The 20245-nt window shown below is 42.5% G+C and overlaps 1 protein-coding gene across 2 annotated transcripts in view; it reads right to left on the minus strand.

The window, feature by feature from the left end:
* PCSK5 (proprotein convertase subtilisin/kexin type 5) overlaps positions 1 to 20245 on the minus strand; it is a 295107-nt gene that overhangs the window by 268555 nt on the left and 6307 nt on the right. For both annotated transcript variants that reach the window (XM_066614135.1, XM_066614134.1), the window contains exon 2: positions 5418 to 5522. In XM_066614135.1, the coding sequence (XP_066470232.1) occupies positions 5418 to 5522 (105 nt within the window). The remainder of the gene's footprint in view (positions 1 to 5417; positions 5523 to 20245) is intronic.

A 20245-nucleotide genomic window follows, 5' to 3' on the forward strand; every position in this document is an offset into this window, starting at 1 on the left:
CGGTTTCCCATAGGAATGCAATGAAATTTAATTAATACGTTCCTACGTTTTTGTTCCTATGGCAAAAAAAGTCAGAACAAAGTCAAATTTGGATTACAAAGTGTTTATTAAGTGCTCTTTAAAGGCATACATACTGTACAGAGGATTTCAAAAATTTCAAGCACAAAACTTCAACTTTTTAATTTTAAAAATTCGTCTTGCGAAGCACGGCCATAGAAAAATTCGTCTTGCAAAGCACGGCCATAGAAAATTCGTCTTGTGAGTCACCAGAAAAAATCGCAAAAACGCTTTCGTCTTGCGAGTTTTTCATCTTGCGAGGCACCACTGTATATCCTTTTTTTTGCAATTACCTAAACAATCACTTGCAGTGGGTCAGGCTCTGACAAGTAATATTGCTGATTTATGTAAACTGGGAAATGATGCACCAGCCAATCTGTGACATATGTTAATTAGTAAGGATTAAGGATGTACAAAAGATGCATCTCGGTTCTTCAAATTTCCTCCAGCAGTAATAGCTTCCATAATCTCTAGAAGCACATCTGGATGCCAAATTCTAGAAAGGATAAATGCAACTGCAAGTGGGTATAATGATCTCAGGTATGAATACTGCTTTCTGTGTATGTGCCAGCACTCATGTGTGTGGGGGGGGGGGGGAACTGAAAATAATTTTATAATAGATGTATATGCATTACATACACACACTCAAATTTGTTGTCTGTAAATATAAATACACACGAGGGAGATTTTTCCATTCTGCAATATACACCTGTTTATGAAAGTCAATTCATCATTTCTTTTAAGAGATATTCAATTGATTCAAACAGGGTGGATGTAATAAACAAGAGCTTCATAAAACATTTTTGTGTCTGAGATGGAAAGTCCAAATGATGTCTCCCTTCTAATATGGGACACAATCTACTTAGAAATCATACACAAGACTTACTGAACAACAGGTGTACCATACCCAAAAGCGACTATGCTCTTCTGCAGATTTAATTCACTTCAATGGAGACTGAGGAGGAGAGCTTCCCAATGTACTGTGCCCCAGGAGTCAGATTGCCTCTACCTATGCTGTTCTGTCTCCCACTCCCCACTATTATGGTCACCCAAAATCCAGTGTCTGAGAAAGCCACCTCACCTTACCTCACATATCATGCATTTCAAGTGCTAAAAGTACTTTACACACATTCTCTCCAATTCTTAAAACAGCCTATATATTATAGTGCCCATCCTGCAGTTGTGCAGTCACAGAGGCCTCCTCAAGGTACGGCAATGTTTGTCCCCTTACCTCGAAGTTGCATTGTTCTTATGTTGGAACTGGAAAGTGAGTTAGGATTGAGCCCTTGACTGCAGAGCACTGCTGAGTGTGTGTGTGTGTGTGTGTGCGCACACGTGCGCACACATGAGACTGTGATCCTCAGCTGGGTGCAGCAAACCACTGAGAAAGAGGCTTTGCCTTTCCGCTGGGCTAAGAACGTAATAGGTTGTTATCCACTTTCTGCTTTTGGTCAAGCTGGATGAAAACCCTGAGGGGTAGGGCTAGTACCAGGAAGGAGCAAGTCAGAAGTGAAGCAGACTGGTCATGTCTGTCTATCAAGAGGGAACTGGCAGAACCCAGTGGGAGATAGGAGAGGTGGTGGGTTCCCTTTCAAGATGCCACGGGAATGGGGGAAGGGAACCAATCAGGGCTTCTCTCTACTGAGGGGAGAGCGAGAAGGTGAACCCAGACGGACTGGCAGTCTAGCCCCAGCCACAATTTGGGGGATCTACTGAGCCAATGGTTAGCATGGGGACTTTGATATTCTCATAGGCCACACCCTGGGGTGTACTTTAGAAGAAGGGCTCCCAATCAGATCTTGGGACATGAGACCACACCAAGATAGATTAAAGGGTGAACACTATGGGAGTTGGGTATAGTTTTATCCCCTGATTTTCTCTGTTGATCTTTTGCAAGTCTGGAGTCACATAGCCCAATCCTGAGCTGCCCAGGGCTGCAGCAGCGTTGAAAATGGCTGCCGCCACATCTGTGCACTCTGGGTAGCCGCTGGTGGCTCCTCAGGAGAAGGGGATTTTCATCCCCTTCTCCCGGGTAAAGAGAGTAGCCCTGCAATGGGGCTGTTTGATTCACTGTCAACCAAAAGGTCAGCGGTGATCAAGAACCTCCATGTCAGGCGGTGAGTCTAACACGGAGACTCTGGATCCAGTGGAGCTTTGCTCCACCAATCCCGCCTCCCTCCCTCCCCGCCTTCTGCCCACCTCCCCCCTCTGGAATGAATCCTCCCTGCCTGCCCCCACGCCTTCACTTACCTCTCTGCTCTGAGTGGCAGAGCTCCAGTGGCTGCCCGGCAGTAGCCCAGTGCCTACCAGCACTGGGCTACCACTGGCACTCATCCAGCAGTAGGGCCCACAAACATACCTTACGGCACGTTTGCGAAAGTGCGCACCATCGGTAAGCCGGCATGCACTGTTCAGGATTGGGCCCACAGTCATTTTGTCCATGGCATTCCAAAAACCCTTGAATGTACAACAACCCCCCTAGAAGGAGGAGGCAGAGAGGGTGGAGGCACAACTGGCAACTGCTGAATTAAAGGGATGCATAATTCCATGCTGGAGAGATGCAGTGATGAAGCCTTCATCCTTCAGAGATGTCATTCACAGATAAGGAAAATATACATATAAATACTTTATTTGTAAAAGTATTTGTAAAAGTTCACAAAACTGTGCAAGTGTGGGCTAAGGGAGTTGCATCATCCAACAGTGACAATCACAGGAAACCAAATGGATGGGTTCCTGACATTCACTAAACACATTTCACACAAGGCTCTAAATCACACTGGTTTTGCTAGCTGTGGAAACAACTGCATTTTCTCCAATAAAAGTATATTGCGATTTGATAGCAAAATAAAATAACTGTAATCTGACACAACAATGACACGCAAATGCTTATTCACAGCCAGAAAAATGGAGTGTCTTAGAACACCTGTTCATGTGTAGTCCTCTTGCTCATCTAGCCTAAAAGTGTCCTGGAATTGTTCTTGTGACAAAGATGCAAAATAATAACAATAATATTGCAATCTATCTGACAGCCTAGTCCTTAACATTTGCAATGCACCCATGCATCTGTCTGGAATGCTAGTGCAACACAATTCCACTGCTGGCATATAAATGTAATGTCTAAAGAAAATATGCTGGCACAGCACGTCTCTGAATCAAGATGTAAATCAAGATGTTCTTAAGCGCTGACATATTTAAAAATAATCAAATAACATGAGCATGATAAAATTGTTTTTGCTGTGACTGGAGTTCCAGTGACTAAACACATCATCATTATAAGCATAACAATTTGTGAAATGTTTTCTTTATCACATTAAATGAAACAAGACTGATAAACAGGGTACACTGTCTGCAGATAAAGAAAGGAACAGCCCAATCCTATTGGAATGGGGCGGTGATGGAGACAGGGAAAAGAATGAATCAGACCCAGAGGGGGATAGGATCAGCGGTGGCAAGGCACACTGAATTCCAACTCCCTTTGCAGGCCTGATCCATCTGCACAGATCAACTCGGACTTGCACCAGTGATCACACTGATGCAGCTCTGAGTTGGCCCATAGCACCTGCTGGGGCTTACCCCAAGGAGATCCCCAGCAGCCAAAATTCCTCCACAGACTGCAGCAAAAGCCATGCCAGCACTGTTACATCTCCATGCAGGGAGTTGGATAGGACTAGACATACTAATAATTTATTCTCAAGGAGGATACAAAATCACATAGTTTATAAATTGCAATCATGTGGAAAAAAATATGCAATTGTATTAGGGCAATTGACCCAAAATGGGGCGGGGGGGTTATAAAGAAGAACAACAACATTTGTGGTGTCCCTCTTTATAATCTCCCCTCCCCATTTTGGGCCATCCCTAGTATAATTGCCTAATTATAGGCAACTGCGTTATAGGAGTCCCTAGACTCCCAAATCCCAATTTGCAGTTGCACTCTTCCAATCCCTCCAACTATACATTACCTTCTCTCCAAATTTATTGTGACTGCATTTCTGCTCTGTGTTCCATCTCTCTTCCAACACCAACCCAGAGTGAAAGCAAAGAAATAGAAGAACCTCTGAATTGGCTTCATTTGCCATTGACAAATTATCAAGTCTGATTGGATACATGACATCATATATTCACTAACAATTTCGTGATTGACTGGGATCACAAGGTATGGAAGAATAAATCTCAAAGATTGTATTTGTTAAGCAGCTGAGAGGATAAACAAAACGGCTGTTTAAAACCTTGAACAATATTGGCAAAAGGTATGTTTGAAGCTCATTTGGGAGGCATTTCATGTTCTTTGAAAGCTTCCCATTTTCTGAAAAATTTTGTGGGCAAAATTCGGTACAGCCATCAGAATAATGATGATAATAGCAGTGACCACTTATATTTTTCTTTATTACATTTGTTTATCATTTTTTACAATGTACCACCTTTAACATAAATAAGAATATTCTTTATGACATAAAAAATGGCAGTGGTAAAAACTGCAAGTGTTGCTAATACACCAAACATAAAAATGTGTGTTGTATAATTGCATGACAGGCAGAAATTAAATTAATAGCTTTTTCCATTTTGTCTTTTGCATAAGAAGCTGGTCTACCTATCGTAAAGTTGTTAGAAAACTTCCTTTTGTTAGGAATAAAAGGCCTTGCACAAAGCAAAGCTGGCCTTTCCTTTGCTGCCGCTACTGCATCACAGACGTGAAACAGCAAGCAGTGGAGGTAGCCCTCATCCCACAGCTCACGCGAGAGGTCAAACAGTTGCCCTCATGCTGAGATCAGTTGCATTGGGCCAGAGCGGACTCCAACAAATCTCCAGAGGCTCATTGAAGGGCCACACTGAGGGCCACACTGAGAGGCCTCGAGGGCCGCAAGTGGTCCCAGGGCTGGGGTTTGGGCACCCCTGCTTTAGACGAATAGAAGTTCCAAAGCAGGAACACTTGAGATATTTCACCAAGGAATTGAATTGCACAAGCACAGCTCCGATGCAACTGCATTTACTTTCACTGCACAGCAATCCCACCTATTGTCCCAATATAAATTTCTTCCTGTCTCTGCATTAAAAAGTAACAACTGCTATATTAGGTTTCAAGCCGTTTAAATGACTGAAGGGCAACATAGCCATAACCAGATACATATACTACTCTCACAAAAAAATGCTAGACTCGATATTCTTAGGAAAGCACAACTGCTAATAATACGATATTGTCTTCAATCTAACCTAATGTGAATCAGAAGCTTGATGAACAGGTAGTATGTCAGCCCATGTAATCTTAGATACCATCCAGGTAAACATCTCCTGGCATAAAGTTTCAAGTTAAAAATGCAGATGCTTTCATCTTATATGACTGGCTGGCTGTATTATCTTACCTTTGGTTCCATTGAAATGAAGCTGTGAGTACCTCTACTTGAGAGAACTGACCTTTTAATTGTTTTACTATGGTAGAAGTGGTAGTAATCCTTCAGTGCTCCAATCTGTAGGGTAAAAAAAAAAAAGTGGGGAGGGAGAAGAGAAAGATTTAATTTATGAATAGCAGTTTGTTTTTCTTTTCTTTTTTTAAAAAAAAAAGGTCCATAAATTATGCAATTTTCTGCTGCACTGAAACGTTACTTGAACCCCAGTGCTCATCTTTCAAAAGGACATATGATATGAAATGGATGGAGTGTCCTTGAGGCAGTAACTGCAAAACCAAAGATTATAACTGAGCAGCTTAATCTGCCTGCATCTACCTTTTTAATGTTTAATTTATATGCAGCATTTTAAGCAATTCTGCACCAATTAATATCCAAGCTGTCTTCACAAGGCAAATATAAAAATAATCAAATAGCTATACGGTTTTTTTAAAAGCATTTCATCTAGTATGAGTAAGGAAATGTACAGTACAGCAAAAGGCACTATGTTCAGTTATTATTCATGCAGACAAACACCTTCCTCGTTACACAAACTTCCTCGTTATTTCCTCTAAGAGGCCTATGTTGGTATGTGGACCCCTTCTAACTGTGTGTGGCATAGCAACACAGTCACACTGCACCCGGACATTCAGTACCCGGACAGTTCTGTACCCGGAACTTCCCCGTTTCCAAGCCTTATGGTGCATGGAGCTTGGCTTGGAGCTGTGTGGCCATGTGGTCGTGCAGCTTACAGGGAGCACTGCTGTTTTTTCTCATCAGGCTGCCTCAACAGTCCTCTCAAGTCTGATCTGATTTTGAGCATCCCCAGCATGCACAATTATCAGGACACACAAAGGCAGTCCCTGGGGAAAAACGGGAGTAGATGTTTCAACAGTCTTCTCAGGTTAGTGCTGCCACACAGGAAGTAATGGTACACACTTCTCTGACCTGGTACAACTTATGGAACAACATACCCTTAAGATACCAGGCCACCTCTTTGGTTATTTTCTGTAGGGCTCTGAATACTTTTTGGGAAAAAATTCCATTAGGCTGTTGACCTGCCTGAAGGCCAATTTTGCAGGGGTGGGGCACGATCGCTCCACATCCACTTTCCCTGCTGCGGGAAATTCGCGCCGGGCTCCCCGTACCCCAGGGAGGCTGCAGGAGGCCTGGGCAAGTGCACCCAAGCCCCTGCAGCCCCCTGAGCGCCGTGATCCTGGGGATCGTGCTGCTGCCTTCTCCCCGCCCCCACTGTCTCCTCCCCCCACCCCTGCAAAGACGTACTGGCTCTCAAACTCTCCCAGAGAGTTTGAGAACCACTGCAATAGATCATTAACCACTGAGCTTCAACTCAGATGAAGTATAATAACTTTATTAATAATAACTTTCTCCAAGACACTCAGATTGTCATCATTATAGAAATTTGCTTGGCCAGGCAGACAGATCATTTTATGGATTGCCCATATTCTTTGGCTAGCACCAGAAATATAACAGACCTTAGTTAATCCACCTGCACAAATGGGCATAAGTCGGTTCCAGGCACTCCAACACACTGGGCACTCCAACGTGCCAGTCAGAGAGTAGATGGGGAGAGTAGGTAAGTGATAAAAAATGAACATATTATTATTTCAAGTGAAGTCTTATGAATATGCAGTTATCAAACTTTCTGTAACTGTAACAGCCCAATCCTATCTCCCACTAGTGCATATCATACAGCTGCACCAGTGGAGCACACACTGCATGGTTTGGTGGTGGTGGTGCATGCAATCAGATGGCCAACAAGAGGAAAATAAAAATATCTTTGCTTTTTCACTTACTTTTACAAAAATAAATCATTTACTTACTTCCCAGCAGGCCACTTGTTCAGTGGATCTCTTTGAACACATGCCAGCTATTTCGCAGGCATAAGTCCAAGGAGAATACAACGGCAGGTCCAAGGTGGGAAAAGGGATAGGATCCAACATGTGGGACTGCTGCCAAGATCTTCCTCCCGCTCACAAATTGCCTCCCAGTTATGCTCACTCCCCACCATGAACCACCCCCTTCATCAACTTACATGGACTATCAGAGTGTCCGGGTGGTTCCAGTGCATGCACAGAGTTCTGGCCATTTCTACCAGCAGCTCCACTGTGTGCAGGAGTTGTGTGACATTTATACCATTGCTGAATCACTTATGATAGTGGATCTTGAGAACCTGTGTTGTGAATGGTCCATAGGTTTGGGCCATAACTTACATTTCTGTAGCTAATTGACTTCTACCTGAAGAATCTAAGTGTTTCTCAAACAGTGGGTTAGGACCCACTAGGTGGGTTGCAAGCCAATTTCACTTGGGTCCCCATTCATTTCAATATATATATATTTTAATATATTAGACTTGATGCTAATGCTAGAATGTATGTGACTACATTCTGGGAAATGTTACACATCTTTTAACAAGCTACTATATATATTCTTTTAACAATGATAGTAAATGGGACTTACTCCTGGGTAAGTGTGGGTAGGATTGCAGCCCATGATTGTTAAAAACTTTCCTGCTTCATGACGTCACTTCTGGTCATGACATCACTTCCGGTGGGTACTGACATATTATCATTCTAAAAAATTGGGTCCCAGTGCTGAACATCTGAGAACTACTGATCTAAGGTATCTTTAAAAGCTTGACAAGAACAGCAAAGCCCACTTTGACAGCCCAATCCTATCTAAGTTCTTCCTCCAATGTAGTTGTGCCACCTGAACAAGCATTGCATCCTGCGAGGAAGGGGGGGCAGCAGTCCCCTCCAGGTAAAGGAACATTTGCTCCCTTGCCCAGGGTTAACCATCTGCCCAAATGGATCTGCTTAGACCTGCATCAGCAATTTTGCTGGTGCAATTCTGAATGAACTCCGGAAAGTGGATCAAGGCCAGGAAGGGGGACTGGATATTGGTAGTGCTGCTGCCACCAATATCACCCCTTCCCACCTTCAACACACCTTCAGAAACATCTCTAAACATGTTGTGCTGCCAAAACATGGGTTCTGGCACACACAGACCTAAGAGAATTGGGCAGTGACTCATTCTGGGTAACGACAGGTAAGAACAGCTTCAGAAACTGATTAGCCACTTAGGTTGATTAAACATAGTGCTTATAATTAATTTAAAATAGCTTTCCTCAGACAACATACTGTTTGATACTGTTTCTAGAGAATGAATTCTCTCAGAAAGGAAGGTTCTCACTGTTCAAATTGCAACAGCATTTTTAGTTTAGAGAATTACTAACTCTCAGAACATGATTTAAGAAATTGATAAGAGTTAAGAAATCCTCACACATTACTAAAATGTGTAAGTAAACTATTATTCACATTACTTTATACTGAATTCATGTTATGGGTGGTTTGACTGCAATGTGCCCATTCAGTGAATGAATGAGTGCAAGATTTCTTAACTTTTTTTATTATAAATTAAGCTGTGTGATAATGAAAACATGTAAAAAGCTACTATTAAACTTTCATAAGTTGGCAGACATGAATACATTTCTAGTACTAAGTAACTGTTTTATGGAGGCAGTTTTAGAACTGGACATCTCATATGATTTTGCTTCTTAATTTTATGTTTTTAAAAGTAGTCAGTCTTGTATCTGTAACTTCTTGAACCCATGTTCTCTTGTAATATACCTAGATCTCCCCTGTAACAGTCCAGTCCTATCCCTGGCAGCTCTGCCGGGTGCAGTGCACCAAAACGGCTACTGCAGCATCCAGCAGCACCTCCAAGGCCGCCAGAGGTCTTCTTGGGGAAAGAAGACTTTCGTCCCCTTCCCCCAGGGGAAGCCCCAAGCCCTGCAATGGTGCTTCTCAAGTCTGCATTGGCTATTTTGCTGGTACAGACTTGAGAGCCTCTGTGTCAGGCTGCAAAGCCTGACACAGAAGATAGGACTCAGCGGAGCAGAGCTCCGCTGATCCCACTCCCCTCCTGGGCCAGTTCCTCCCACACCCTGCTCTCCCCCGCCCTGTTCTGTCCTCTCCCCACCCCAAAAATTCTCACCACTGGCCTTCACAGCAGGAGCACCGGCTGGCCCTCCACAAAGTGCTTCGGCTCAGCACTGATGGCCCCTCCTCTCCGGGTGCTCTAGGTGTGCCTTACAGCATGTTTGCGATACCCAGCACCGGCACTGGAGCTCAGCGCCAGTGCTGAGGGAACTTAAGATTGAGTCCTAAGTGAGTTTAGCCCCACTGGAGCATTTGCACAAGCCAAATAGGTCTGCTTCTCAACTTCTCATTTGATAAACAAACCCCAACTATTTTTAAGTCATCTTGACAATGCTTTTTAATGTGCTTCTGATCACCTTTGTGCCAGCAATTTGCAGCGGCTCTATTTTGAAGAGGAGACAAAAACTTGAAGATGGTATTCTAAGTGAAATGCTATCAGTATGTAATACTGATACTTCTGTAACTTTAACCCTTCTCACATGCAAAAATAAAAAAAATATCAAAAGCATAAGGATTATTTGCTCACAGTTGCACCTATGAAGCATGGGTGCCTTTCCAAATCTATATGCTTAGATTATTTCATTGCTACTTCTACATTCCTCCCCTCTAGAGCTGATGAATAAAATATAAATTGTTTTTAAACAACTGTGAAGTAAATATTCACATCTAAATCTCTTAACCATTTGTCAAAGCCTAAGGTTTCTTTATGGCCTACAATGGAACTCTGTGTTTGAAACATTATCAGTTTGAATCAAAGCAATTGGTTTCAAACAAGGACATACTGCTAAGTATGAATATCAGCTGGCTTCATAGATATCCTTCACCCCATTCCATTTTAACTTTGAAGATGCTGAACTGGCAACTATAGTTAAACATCAAATGTAATGTCACTGAGAAGTGACACTCCTTCAAAGGGCAGATTAATATTTGACAAAAAAGCAGTGTGGCATAACTGTCATGTCTAGAAGTCATAATTCAATAATGATCCCAGCCTTCCTCTGTCCATTTCAAAATGACAAGAGATATATTGACACATAAGTGTTGTAACAAGAATACTTTTCTAGCTTTTCTCCTCTTTTTTTTTTAATTAATTTTTTTTAATTTTTCCAAAAACAAAATAAACACACATAACACATAATACAATACATACAAGACATAGACACAATATTACAGGGTGCAAGATATCATACATCACTATAACTAATAAATCATTACATATTTCCTAATCCAGTTCCTCTTCTACATTAGCCTCTTAATATCATTTATCTATCATATCATATCATATATAATACATTCATCTAAATGCCCTATCTTATACTTCTACAACTTTATTTTCAACCAAACATAAAATAATTTTCATTCCTCAATCAATATCGGTTTCACTGTTGATCCAAGCTCTCTAAAAATCTGTCCATTTCCACCACATTCATTATTTTATCTATTAATTCATCTTTCATTGGGATCTTTGTGTCTTTCCAATATCTAGCATATAAAATCCTCACAAAAATTAATATCATAATCCAATATCAAACATACTAAATTCTAACAACTTTTAATATCCTAATAATTACATATATCATTTCTCTATCTGTAACATCCAAAATTAATATATCCTCATGACTAAATACATAAACATATACGTAAACATCCAAAACACCTAAAATTAATTCTAATTCATTAAAATTATCCTCTAAAATTCTAACATCTATTAATATCAAACTAACTAAAATTTTTATACATATTACATATCACCTATAAAGCTTATATAAATTCTCATTAATATCTAGTTTTAATTTCTAACATACAAAATTAACACATTACTGTTTTTCTTTTTTTCTTTTTATCTATTCCCTTGTCTCCAACCTAAATATCCACAGGTCTGCCAAATCTCTTCTCTTCTCTAGACTTTAAATTTCCATCTTTTTTTCTAATAAATTTCACATGAGTTCCTCTTAAAAAATCAGTGTGCTAGGTTTGAATACCTGGGTGTGGTGTTAAATGAGTAAGACAGGACAGATATTCTGTTGGTGTACCATCCACCTTGTTGCCCAACAGGCTTCCTTCCTGAGCTGTCTGGGGTGATCTCAGTGATGGTGTTGAAATGACATCAGCTAGTTATGCTGGGGATTTCAACATCCATGCCAAGGCGCCTAGTATAGGTACAGCTCAGGACTTCATGACCACTATGGTGACTATGGGCCACTATGGTGACCTCATTATAGCCCCCCCCACACACACACACACTCATATAACTGGGCATAATTTGGACCTGGTTTTCACTGTAGAGCAGGGAGGTAGTGATCTGGCAGTGGAGGAGAGGAAACACCATGTTTCTATCTTGGACAGATCACTTTGTGGTAGGGTGTAGGCTAATAGTTCTTCAGCTCCACTGAGGCAAAGAATCTGATTGTATGGTCTGCCCCAAAAGGCTGTTGGATGCTATAGGTTTCTGGAGAGCTTTGGAAGAGTTTCTTGCTGCCCATGCTGGTGACTCATCTGCTGCCTTAGCTGACGTCTAGCATGAAGAAACGGCTAGGGCTGTAGATCAGATTGCCCCTCTGCAACCTCTACCATGTTATAGAGCTAGGGTCACTCTTTGGTTTACTGAGAAGAAATAGGCAATGAAATGATTTGATAGATGCCTTGAGCAGTGGTGGAGGAAGATGAATCTGACCAAACATGGGTTAGAATTCGTTTTAGAGCTCATACCATGGTGGTGATTGAAGATTTCAAATAAACTCTCATTATCCACAGGCGTTCCATTCCTAGAACTCCTGTGGATTCCACAGATGTTTGAATCAGCAGATTTCAGGGTCAGCTGGACCCTCTGAACCCGACCGGAGCTATGTTCCAATTGGGTCTGAAGGCCCTTCTGTGGGCTTGGGAGGTTGTGTGCAGCCTCCAGACCCAACTGGAGCACAACAGGTTCAAGGGCTACAGGTTGTCCACCTCACAGGTTCGGAACCTGTGGATAATGAGGGCTGACCTGTACTTCAGAATGTCACCCAACTAACCTGTTTTATGTAGTGAGGGGGTTTGTTGCATCTACCCTCACACAGTGGCCAGGAGGATTGCTTGTGTTGATTACTTGTAATTTTGTTACACATTATGCAGAAATTGCTCATATCCATCAAGAGCTAGACTCTACACTGATGGTATCTGGATGGTATCTGTTGATGTTCCTTGGGCCTCTGCCCATCATGCAATTCTTTTTAGCTTATACAACCTGAGGATGTGGACATTGTTCTCTGGAGTGTGAAACATCTGCCTGCCCTCTTGAACCTTGTTTGGCTTGGTCTATTCAAGTTGGCAGGGGAATTCTGGCTGAGTGAGTGGAGAAGGTAGTTAATACATCATTAACGGAGAGGGTACTGCCAACTATCTTGAAAGTGGCAATTATATGCCCCCACTTGAAGAAGCCTTCTCTTGATCCCAACATGTTGGTGAATTTCTGACCAGTATTGAACCTTCAATTTCTGAGCAAATTGATTGATTGGGTGGTGGCATCTCAGCTCCAGAGAGCTTTGGGTGAAACTGATTATCTGGATGCCTTTCAGTCTGGCTTCGGACTGGACATTGGGACAGACACAGCCCTGGTCACCTTGGTGGATGACCTGCACTGAGGACTGGACAGCCCCCCTGCTGGTCCTACTAGACCTCTCAGTGACTTTTGACATCACTGACCAGGGTGTCCTTGTAGACCATTTGAGGTTTAGAGGCACTGTTTTGTAGTGGCTACATTCCTTCTTGGCAGACTGAGCTCAGATAAAGATATGCCAATTGTTAAAGTGATTGAACACTCATAATTGACCTATTAATACAACACAAAATATTTTATCTTCTCTGACCTATTCTTGTGTGACTCAGAAATAAAATAACTGAAATCAATAGAGCTAAACTGCTATAAGCGAAGGAATCAGGCTCAAATAAAAGCAAGAGTTTGAGGTATTGATATTGTATTATAAGTCAGATGTGTCTCTAGTTATATCAACTTACTCATAAAATATATATATTTGATGCCAAAAGAGTATCTATTGTTCAAGGTAACTGATGTAGTAGCCTACAGCGCTCATGTCGTTTCCATAGAACACTTAATAACCCTGTACTTTCCCCTACAAACCTGAACTCAGAATTGACTATTCCCTTAGACCCCACTAAATACCTATGACAAGTGTTTAGAAATAACATTGCAGCACATTTATTGATAAGGCAATCATGAACTACAACCCATCAGCAGGGCTCCATCCTCATACTCTTCCCCCCGCCTTTGTGTGGGCATCTAGCCTAAATGAAACAGTCAAAAGCAACTGCTTCCCTAACAGGCATTCCGACTCTGACTGGAGGTTGTGGCCTGTCAAATGGAAGCCAGACCTGACCATCACCAAACCCATGGGATTGAGGAAGTCGGACTGCATTGCCTCTCCCAGGTCAAAAAGTATTTGAGATTGGCTTTGCAATCCAAGTCTGAAGGGTAAGTCAGCCTCCCTGAGCCTGACAGCATCTGGAACTGGTAATGGTTCCCCTTTCTGACTCTGCTTAACTCAGGGTACACACCAAAAATCCCAACCCTACTCTCCGGAAAGCATACCTGCCACATGGGGAGGGGGGGCTAGCCAGGAGCTTTGCTTTTCTGCACCTCAAGAGGCCGTTCAAGTGTTTCTGCTAGTCATGAAGAAAATTATCTGGCCTAGACAAATGCACTTTATCACTTCAATATTTAGATGGACTGAGAATGGACTATGTCCAGATGGACAGTAGCAGCCTCACCGACCCTAAACCTACCCAAGTAATGATTACCGTTCCCTATTAACTGCCCCTGCCAGACCATACACTGTAACAAATTCAACCAAAGTAGACAAACTTTGGCAGTCCACTCATGGAGAAGAGCAAGGTCTCTAATGGCCTGAAATCTCAAGGACAAACCCATCCTCTGACACAGGTTATTTTCTCCCAAATGTATAACTGGACTCTAAGGAGGTGGAGACCCAGCAGAATAAACTCCCAATGCTCAGTAGCAACTGGCTCCACAACATACTCCTCTTGGTCAAACAAAACCAGAACATGCCTGGCCCTGAAGGGAGCATTAATGCACAGAAACCGAAGCACAAAAACTCTAGCAGCCTCAGGAACCTAAATGTCAACATTTGTATTGACAACAGAGACAATCACCCGGTTGTTGCAGCAAAAATGTACCACTGTATTCTTGAACTCATTCTCCCAAATATGGACGGCAACCACAAAGGGAAATAGTTCCCCCCCCCAAAAAAAAGTTCTTCAATGAGGTCCAATTGAATCCATTCAGCAGGCTAATGTGCATTCAGCACTGCTGCCCCCTGAGGAATACCCCAAATGACCACAGCACTGAAACAAACCTGGAGTTCTGCCTCAGAAGCCACTCTGCCTGCCAAAAGGATACTCTGAAATTCCTTAAAAATTCCAACCTAAGTCCAGCAGAAGCATTGAAAAGCATATATGGCTTAAGATGACCCTACATGGAGCCACAACCCTGCAAGCAAAGTTAAGATGCCCCACAAGCACCTGCAGCTCCCATAAAGTCAATTTCTTGACCACTAGACAATTCTGAAGTTTGAGGACCAATGTCAACAACTTGTCTGCAGGTACAATGGCTATAACTGGCAACTGTGTCCAGTTCAATGCCCAAAAATGCTCAATGCTGAAAGACTAGCCCTTTGTTTTGGCATGCCAACAGTACCCCAAGGGAATCAGAAAGCCATCAAGGAGTCCCCAAAGCCATCAAGGACTCAGACATTGATCAGAACCTCCTTTTTGCTAGACGGAGGGGAACCTCGGGGCGCCCTTCTGTTCTGACAGTTATTTGTTGCCATGCCTATTCCATTTACCTCAAAAGCAGGATGAATTGGAGTGTCTGAGATGGTAGAGGCTACAGGCATGCATCTGAAACAACCACCATAGTTGTTGCATTCCCAGCAGGAGCAGAGGGTTGAACCCACTGGCCCATGGATCCACCTTGGGTGGCCTGCCCATCAGAACAGGCAAATGTCAGCTGTCAGAACATCTCCCAGGACAGGTCTTGAAGATACAACAAATGGAAATCAAAGCTCCATCCAGGTGTGTCTCTTGTGTGTAAGGTAAAATAGCTAACATATTTGCATTTATGTCAAGAGCATACAGGTGGACCATCGTTATCCATGACGGTTCCATTCCTGGACCCTTCATGGATACCAAATTCCATGTGATATCAAATCACATGGATTTTGGGGTCCACTGAACTTTGAGCATGATGGGAGCTTCGTTCCAGTCACATCTGGAGCCATTTGAAGGCCCTTGAAGGCTGCATGCAGCCTCCAAGGGCCTCAGAATGGCCTCTGGTGCTCCTAGAAGGGCACTTCCAGTTTTTGGCTGAAAACTAAAATTGCCCTTCTCGGACCACCAGAGGCCATTCTGAGGCCCAATGGAGGTTGGGTGCAACCTCCACGGACCTCAGAAGAGCCTCAGGTTAGGCCAAATGTGGCTCAACGGTGGTCCAGAGGACCCCAATTGAGCCAAATCCATGGATCAAAAATCCCTGGATAAGTAGGCTCAACTTGTAGAGCATTCAAGATTTTTGATGCAATAGCCTACAGCGCTCATGCTGTTTCCATGAACACTGAACAACACTATACTTTCCCTTACAAATCTGAACCCAGAAATGACTATTCACAGTGCAATGTCTTCATTTTACTGACTCCAGCATCACAGTTAATTTAGTAATTCCCCACTACCAACCCCAGGATAATTTACTCAGAAATAAAGCTTTGAGTATTATAAGGAATGAGTTTCATTCACTAAGGGCCCAATGCTCTCAAAGTGTTGCACTGCCAGAGCTCGAGTTCCAGGAGTGCAAGGTCCTTTACAACAAAGTGAGCCACAATCAGGTGCTTCTAGGCCACTGCCACAAACTGGCAGTGGCATGGCACATGCAGCAGTTTCAGAAGCCTACATTGGTGCCAGTCAGTTGGAGGTGAAGGTGTATGGTGGCGGAGAGGGGGAAGGTAGCGAAAGTTTCAGTACAGGGAGGAGAAGTGGAAGGAGGGGATGGATCTTGGCAGTACCAGCACCTACCTATCTCCTCTTACCAAGGGCACTCTGCCCCTTTTACCTCCTCGTACATATGCCAGCAAGATGGCTGGAGTAGGTCCCTAAAGACTCATAGGCAATGTGGAAACCTACTGGGAGACTGCTGGCTCTCTGATCAACCCACCACCACCACCAGATGCAACACATGCTCCATCAGTGTGGGTGCTTCAGCATCAATAGTGGGGGATAGACTGTTTATGAGGTGCTGAAGTATTAAATATGCCAGTTCATTTATTCACTTAACTGCCACAGTAGTAGAACTACAACAGACCTCTTAGACTTTGTACTGAATCAAAGTCTGTTCATGTACCCATGAAAAGGTTTAACAAGGCATGGAAAATAGCAAAACGTCTCCATTTTGAGATATTTCCGAAACATACACAGCATGTACGCAATCAAATGCAAGAACCACATATAGTGTAACTTGCTATGAAAGTTACTCAATCTACAGTTTCTACAATCTTCACTTGTTCAGAACTTCTGTATACTTATCTGGAATCTAATTTATTCTAGCTGAGCTGCAAAATAAGAACAAATCTTGGCATATTTAAAATGTAGTCACTCAAATTCTATCCTCATATTGACTGGGTCAATTTGTTTTCTGATCACAAAAAGGAGACCAGATTCCTTGGCCTTCAAAGCCAAGTTCAGCACACTCCTGAGTGCTTGGCAACCCAGAAGTTCAGTGGTGACATAATGGCATCACCACCAAATGTCTAGCTCCTTTAATGAAAAGGCTGCCAACCCCTGCTCTAGGCAATAAAAACACAAACAATTAATTAATTCATGCAGTATTAGATTCTTCTGTAGAACGGAGCCAGTGGGGTACACTGCATAAGGTGCTGGACTCAAGTCTGGGAAACTAGTACCAATTCCCCATCACTCAGCCCAATCCAATTCAGGGCTATGGCAGCAGATCTTGTATTTCACTGCCATAAGTTCTGTTCTAGCAGCAAGAATGTGCGAGCATTATTTGCATCATATCCACCAGTACAAATAGCTGGAGGCTCTGTGTGCATGCCAGTAGCTCCTGGATGCCCTGCCACAGCAGGTAAAGTGGTGGCAAGGGAAATTTGGGAGAGGACTGGGGTGGGGATTGGACTGAACTGGAGGCAGTTCAGGGGAGAATCCCAGCAGCGGCCATGCAAGCCAAGATCCTATCCGTCTTTTCTCAACCTGATGCACCCCCTGAGGTTCCTTGACTTACTCCAGCTAAATAGCCAGCATAGTTCTGAGAAGACCTATTGGAGGCCAGGAGGCTTACATGTACATAAAAATGATTTATACTTCACCTGGGTTGTCTGGTGCCCTCACCACCACTGCATGCAGCATACACTCCTTTGACAGGCTAGTGTGGGGTAGGATTGGACTGTTAATAGTAATACTGTTTTCTGCATGACTTTTAAAAATATTTCTATCCTGCTTTTTAATAACTTTACATAGGAAAACATATGTCCCAAAGCTCTCACAATCTAAAAAAAGAATGCTGGGGTGAGCAGGGGCAATTATTCTTCCCCTTCCTACCACCTAAAAGGTGACTCAGCCCAGTTAGCAGAGGTATATAAGAATTATTCCCAAACTGGATAGACAGGCAGGCTGTGAATTTAATAACGTGGACTTGTATTTACAATATTGCCAGCTCTCACAATTTCACTGTAAACTTTGTAAATTAAGAATTTCAAAAAGTCCAAACCCTTTTATTTTATCTTTGATGTTAGAAACATATGTTTCTAGCCCTCATAGTACAGAACAAGAATCTGATTGTGCCCATGTCCCATCCCCCACCCAATAAAATAAGAACTTTAGGTAATCTGTACATAAAACAAGACAGTCGCAGCTTCATTTTTAAATTATGTCAGAGCTTCCCAATTAATTAACATACTCAGAGCTCTGAGGAAGAAGGTAAAACCATGGAGGAAATCAATCTGAATTGTGAATTAAGAGATTAACTAATTGGAAGCAATCTATTATTCACCGTTTCAGTTTGGAAAAGGGTACCAATTATGTATTTCTTGCTGTTTTATCATATTGGAAATATCTCCCAAGGCACTTGGTTAGTTAAAAGCTGTTCTAGATTAAAACTGCATGCAAGCTGCTGTTAAATGTGTAAAGACTCATTATATAATAATCCCTCTTTTGATTTCAAATGACTTTTATGGCACAATCCTAAAATGCCTCTGCGCTGGTGAAGCAAGCACTCCACTGGCACATACTGTTGCAAGCATGTTGCAACAGTGTTGGAGTTAGTCAGTGGGAAGGCCTGCACCATTCGCTGGTGCTAGGTGCAGGACCAGCATGCACTGGAGAAAGTAAGCTCTGTGCCAAGCAGTGGAGGGGTGGGGATTGGTGGCATTGGCACATGCCGTATCCTATATTTTTCAATGAAATGTTCAGTGAGCCTAATTCTACAATGACAATTACAACTACCATGTCACTTCTTGGAAATCTGAGTTGGATTCAAGGTCTTTCACAAATGTTACCAAGGCGGCAATCCTATACACATTTACATGAAATAAGTCCCCTTGAGCCCTATGGGGCATGTTTCTGAGCAGGCATACTTATGATTGCACAGAAATTTGTGTTATATTGTACTAAGTTTATTCTTTAAAGCAAATTTCTAGTACTTGGCACTAGGGCAGGAGGTCTGGTCTAGAGGGTAGAGCCTCCATTTGCCTGAAGATTAACATCCACAAGGTCGCCAGTTCGAGGCCACCGGCACCGTGCGACCTTGAAGCAGCTGGCAAGCTGCAGCTGAGCTGTTCCATCTGCTCGGAGCGTGGGAGGATGGAGGCCAGAATGTTAAACCAGATCGGAGTGTAACAGCTTGAATGTGGTGGTTCTTGAAAGAGAGAACCTTCTTTCAATTTGTAAAAATCCCTGCGTGGATTTAATAAGCCTGCCTGTGTAAACCGCCTTGAATAAAGTCTTGAATAAAGACCAAGAAAGGCGGTATATAAATACTGTATATTATTATTATTATTACTTTTACTCCCCATCACTGAACAGACATCTCTCCTGCATCTTCCTTCTAACAGTGTCTCTCTTGTCTTTGGTCATGTATTTTAACTTGACCTCATGAGAACTGCTCACAATCCATCACTGGAGAGTACCATAGATTACTCAAGAAAGAATGTAGCTTGCCTGGCATGGTGCAGCAGCCTTTGCTCAGGAACATTCAGGCTCTATCCTCCCACAAAAGCAGTCACATTTGCCTCTTATCTGTGAGGAATGTGTTCCAGTTATGTTTCAAATATCAGTTTCGTTTTCCATCTTGATCATCCAACCAAACATGTTGCTTCCCAATACTACTTAACCACCAAGGATATTGCTCTACTCAGACAAACTATCTAAGAAATTCAACAGTATTGATCTGTGCAGGTTCTGGATAGCAAGGAATATTCTGCAATGTTCATTTTGAGACTTCTCATGATACCATACTATATGTCAAACTACATTTTTGAAAACATACATCAATTTGTGGGAGTCCTTATCAAAGACTTGCAGAAGATATTTTCTGAAAATGTACTGTTTGGCCAGTTAATGTCAGACAAATTCCCATATGCACCGTATCAAACAATACCCTTCCTATTACTTTTGTCCTACGATTACACAGGCCAACACACATTTTACTTCCTTAAACGTTACACCAAATCCTGGGTATATTTGGGGTGCCGATTCCAAAAATGGCATCTGTTTTGCCCTATCACGACTAGTTTTGGAGACACTGCATAGCCTCTTTAATGAATG

The sequence above is a fragment of the Tiliqua scincoides genome, chromosome 2 (assembly GCF_035046505.1).
Source record: "Tiliqua scincoides isolate rTilSci1 chromosome 2, rTilSci1.hap2, whole genome shotgun sequence".
NCBI lineage: Eukaryota > Metazoa > Chordata > Lepidosauria > Squamata > Scincidae > Tiliqua > Tiliqua scincoides.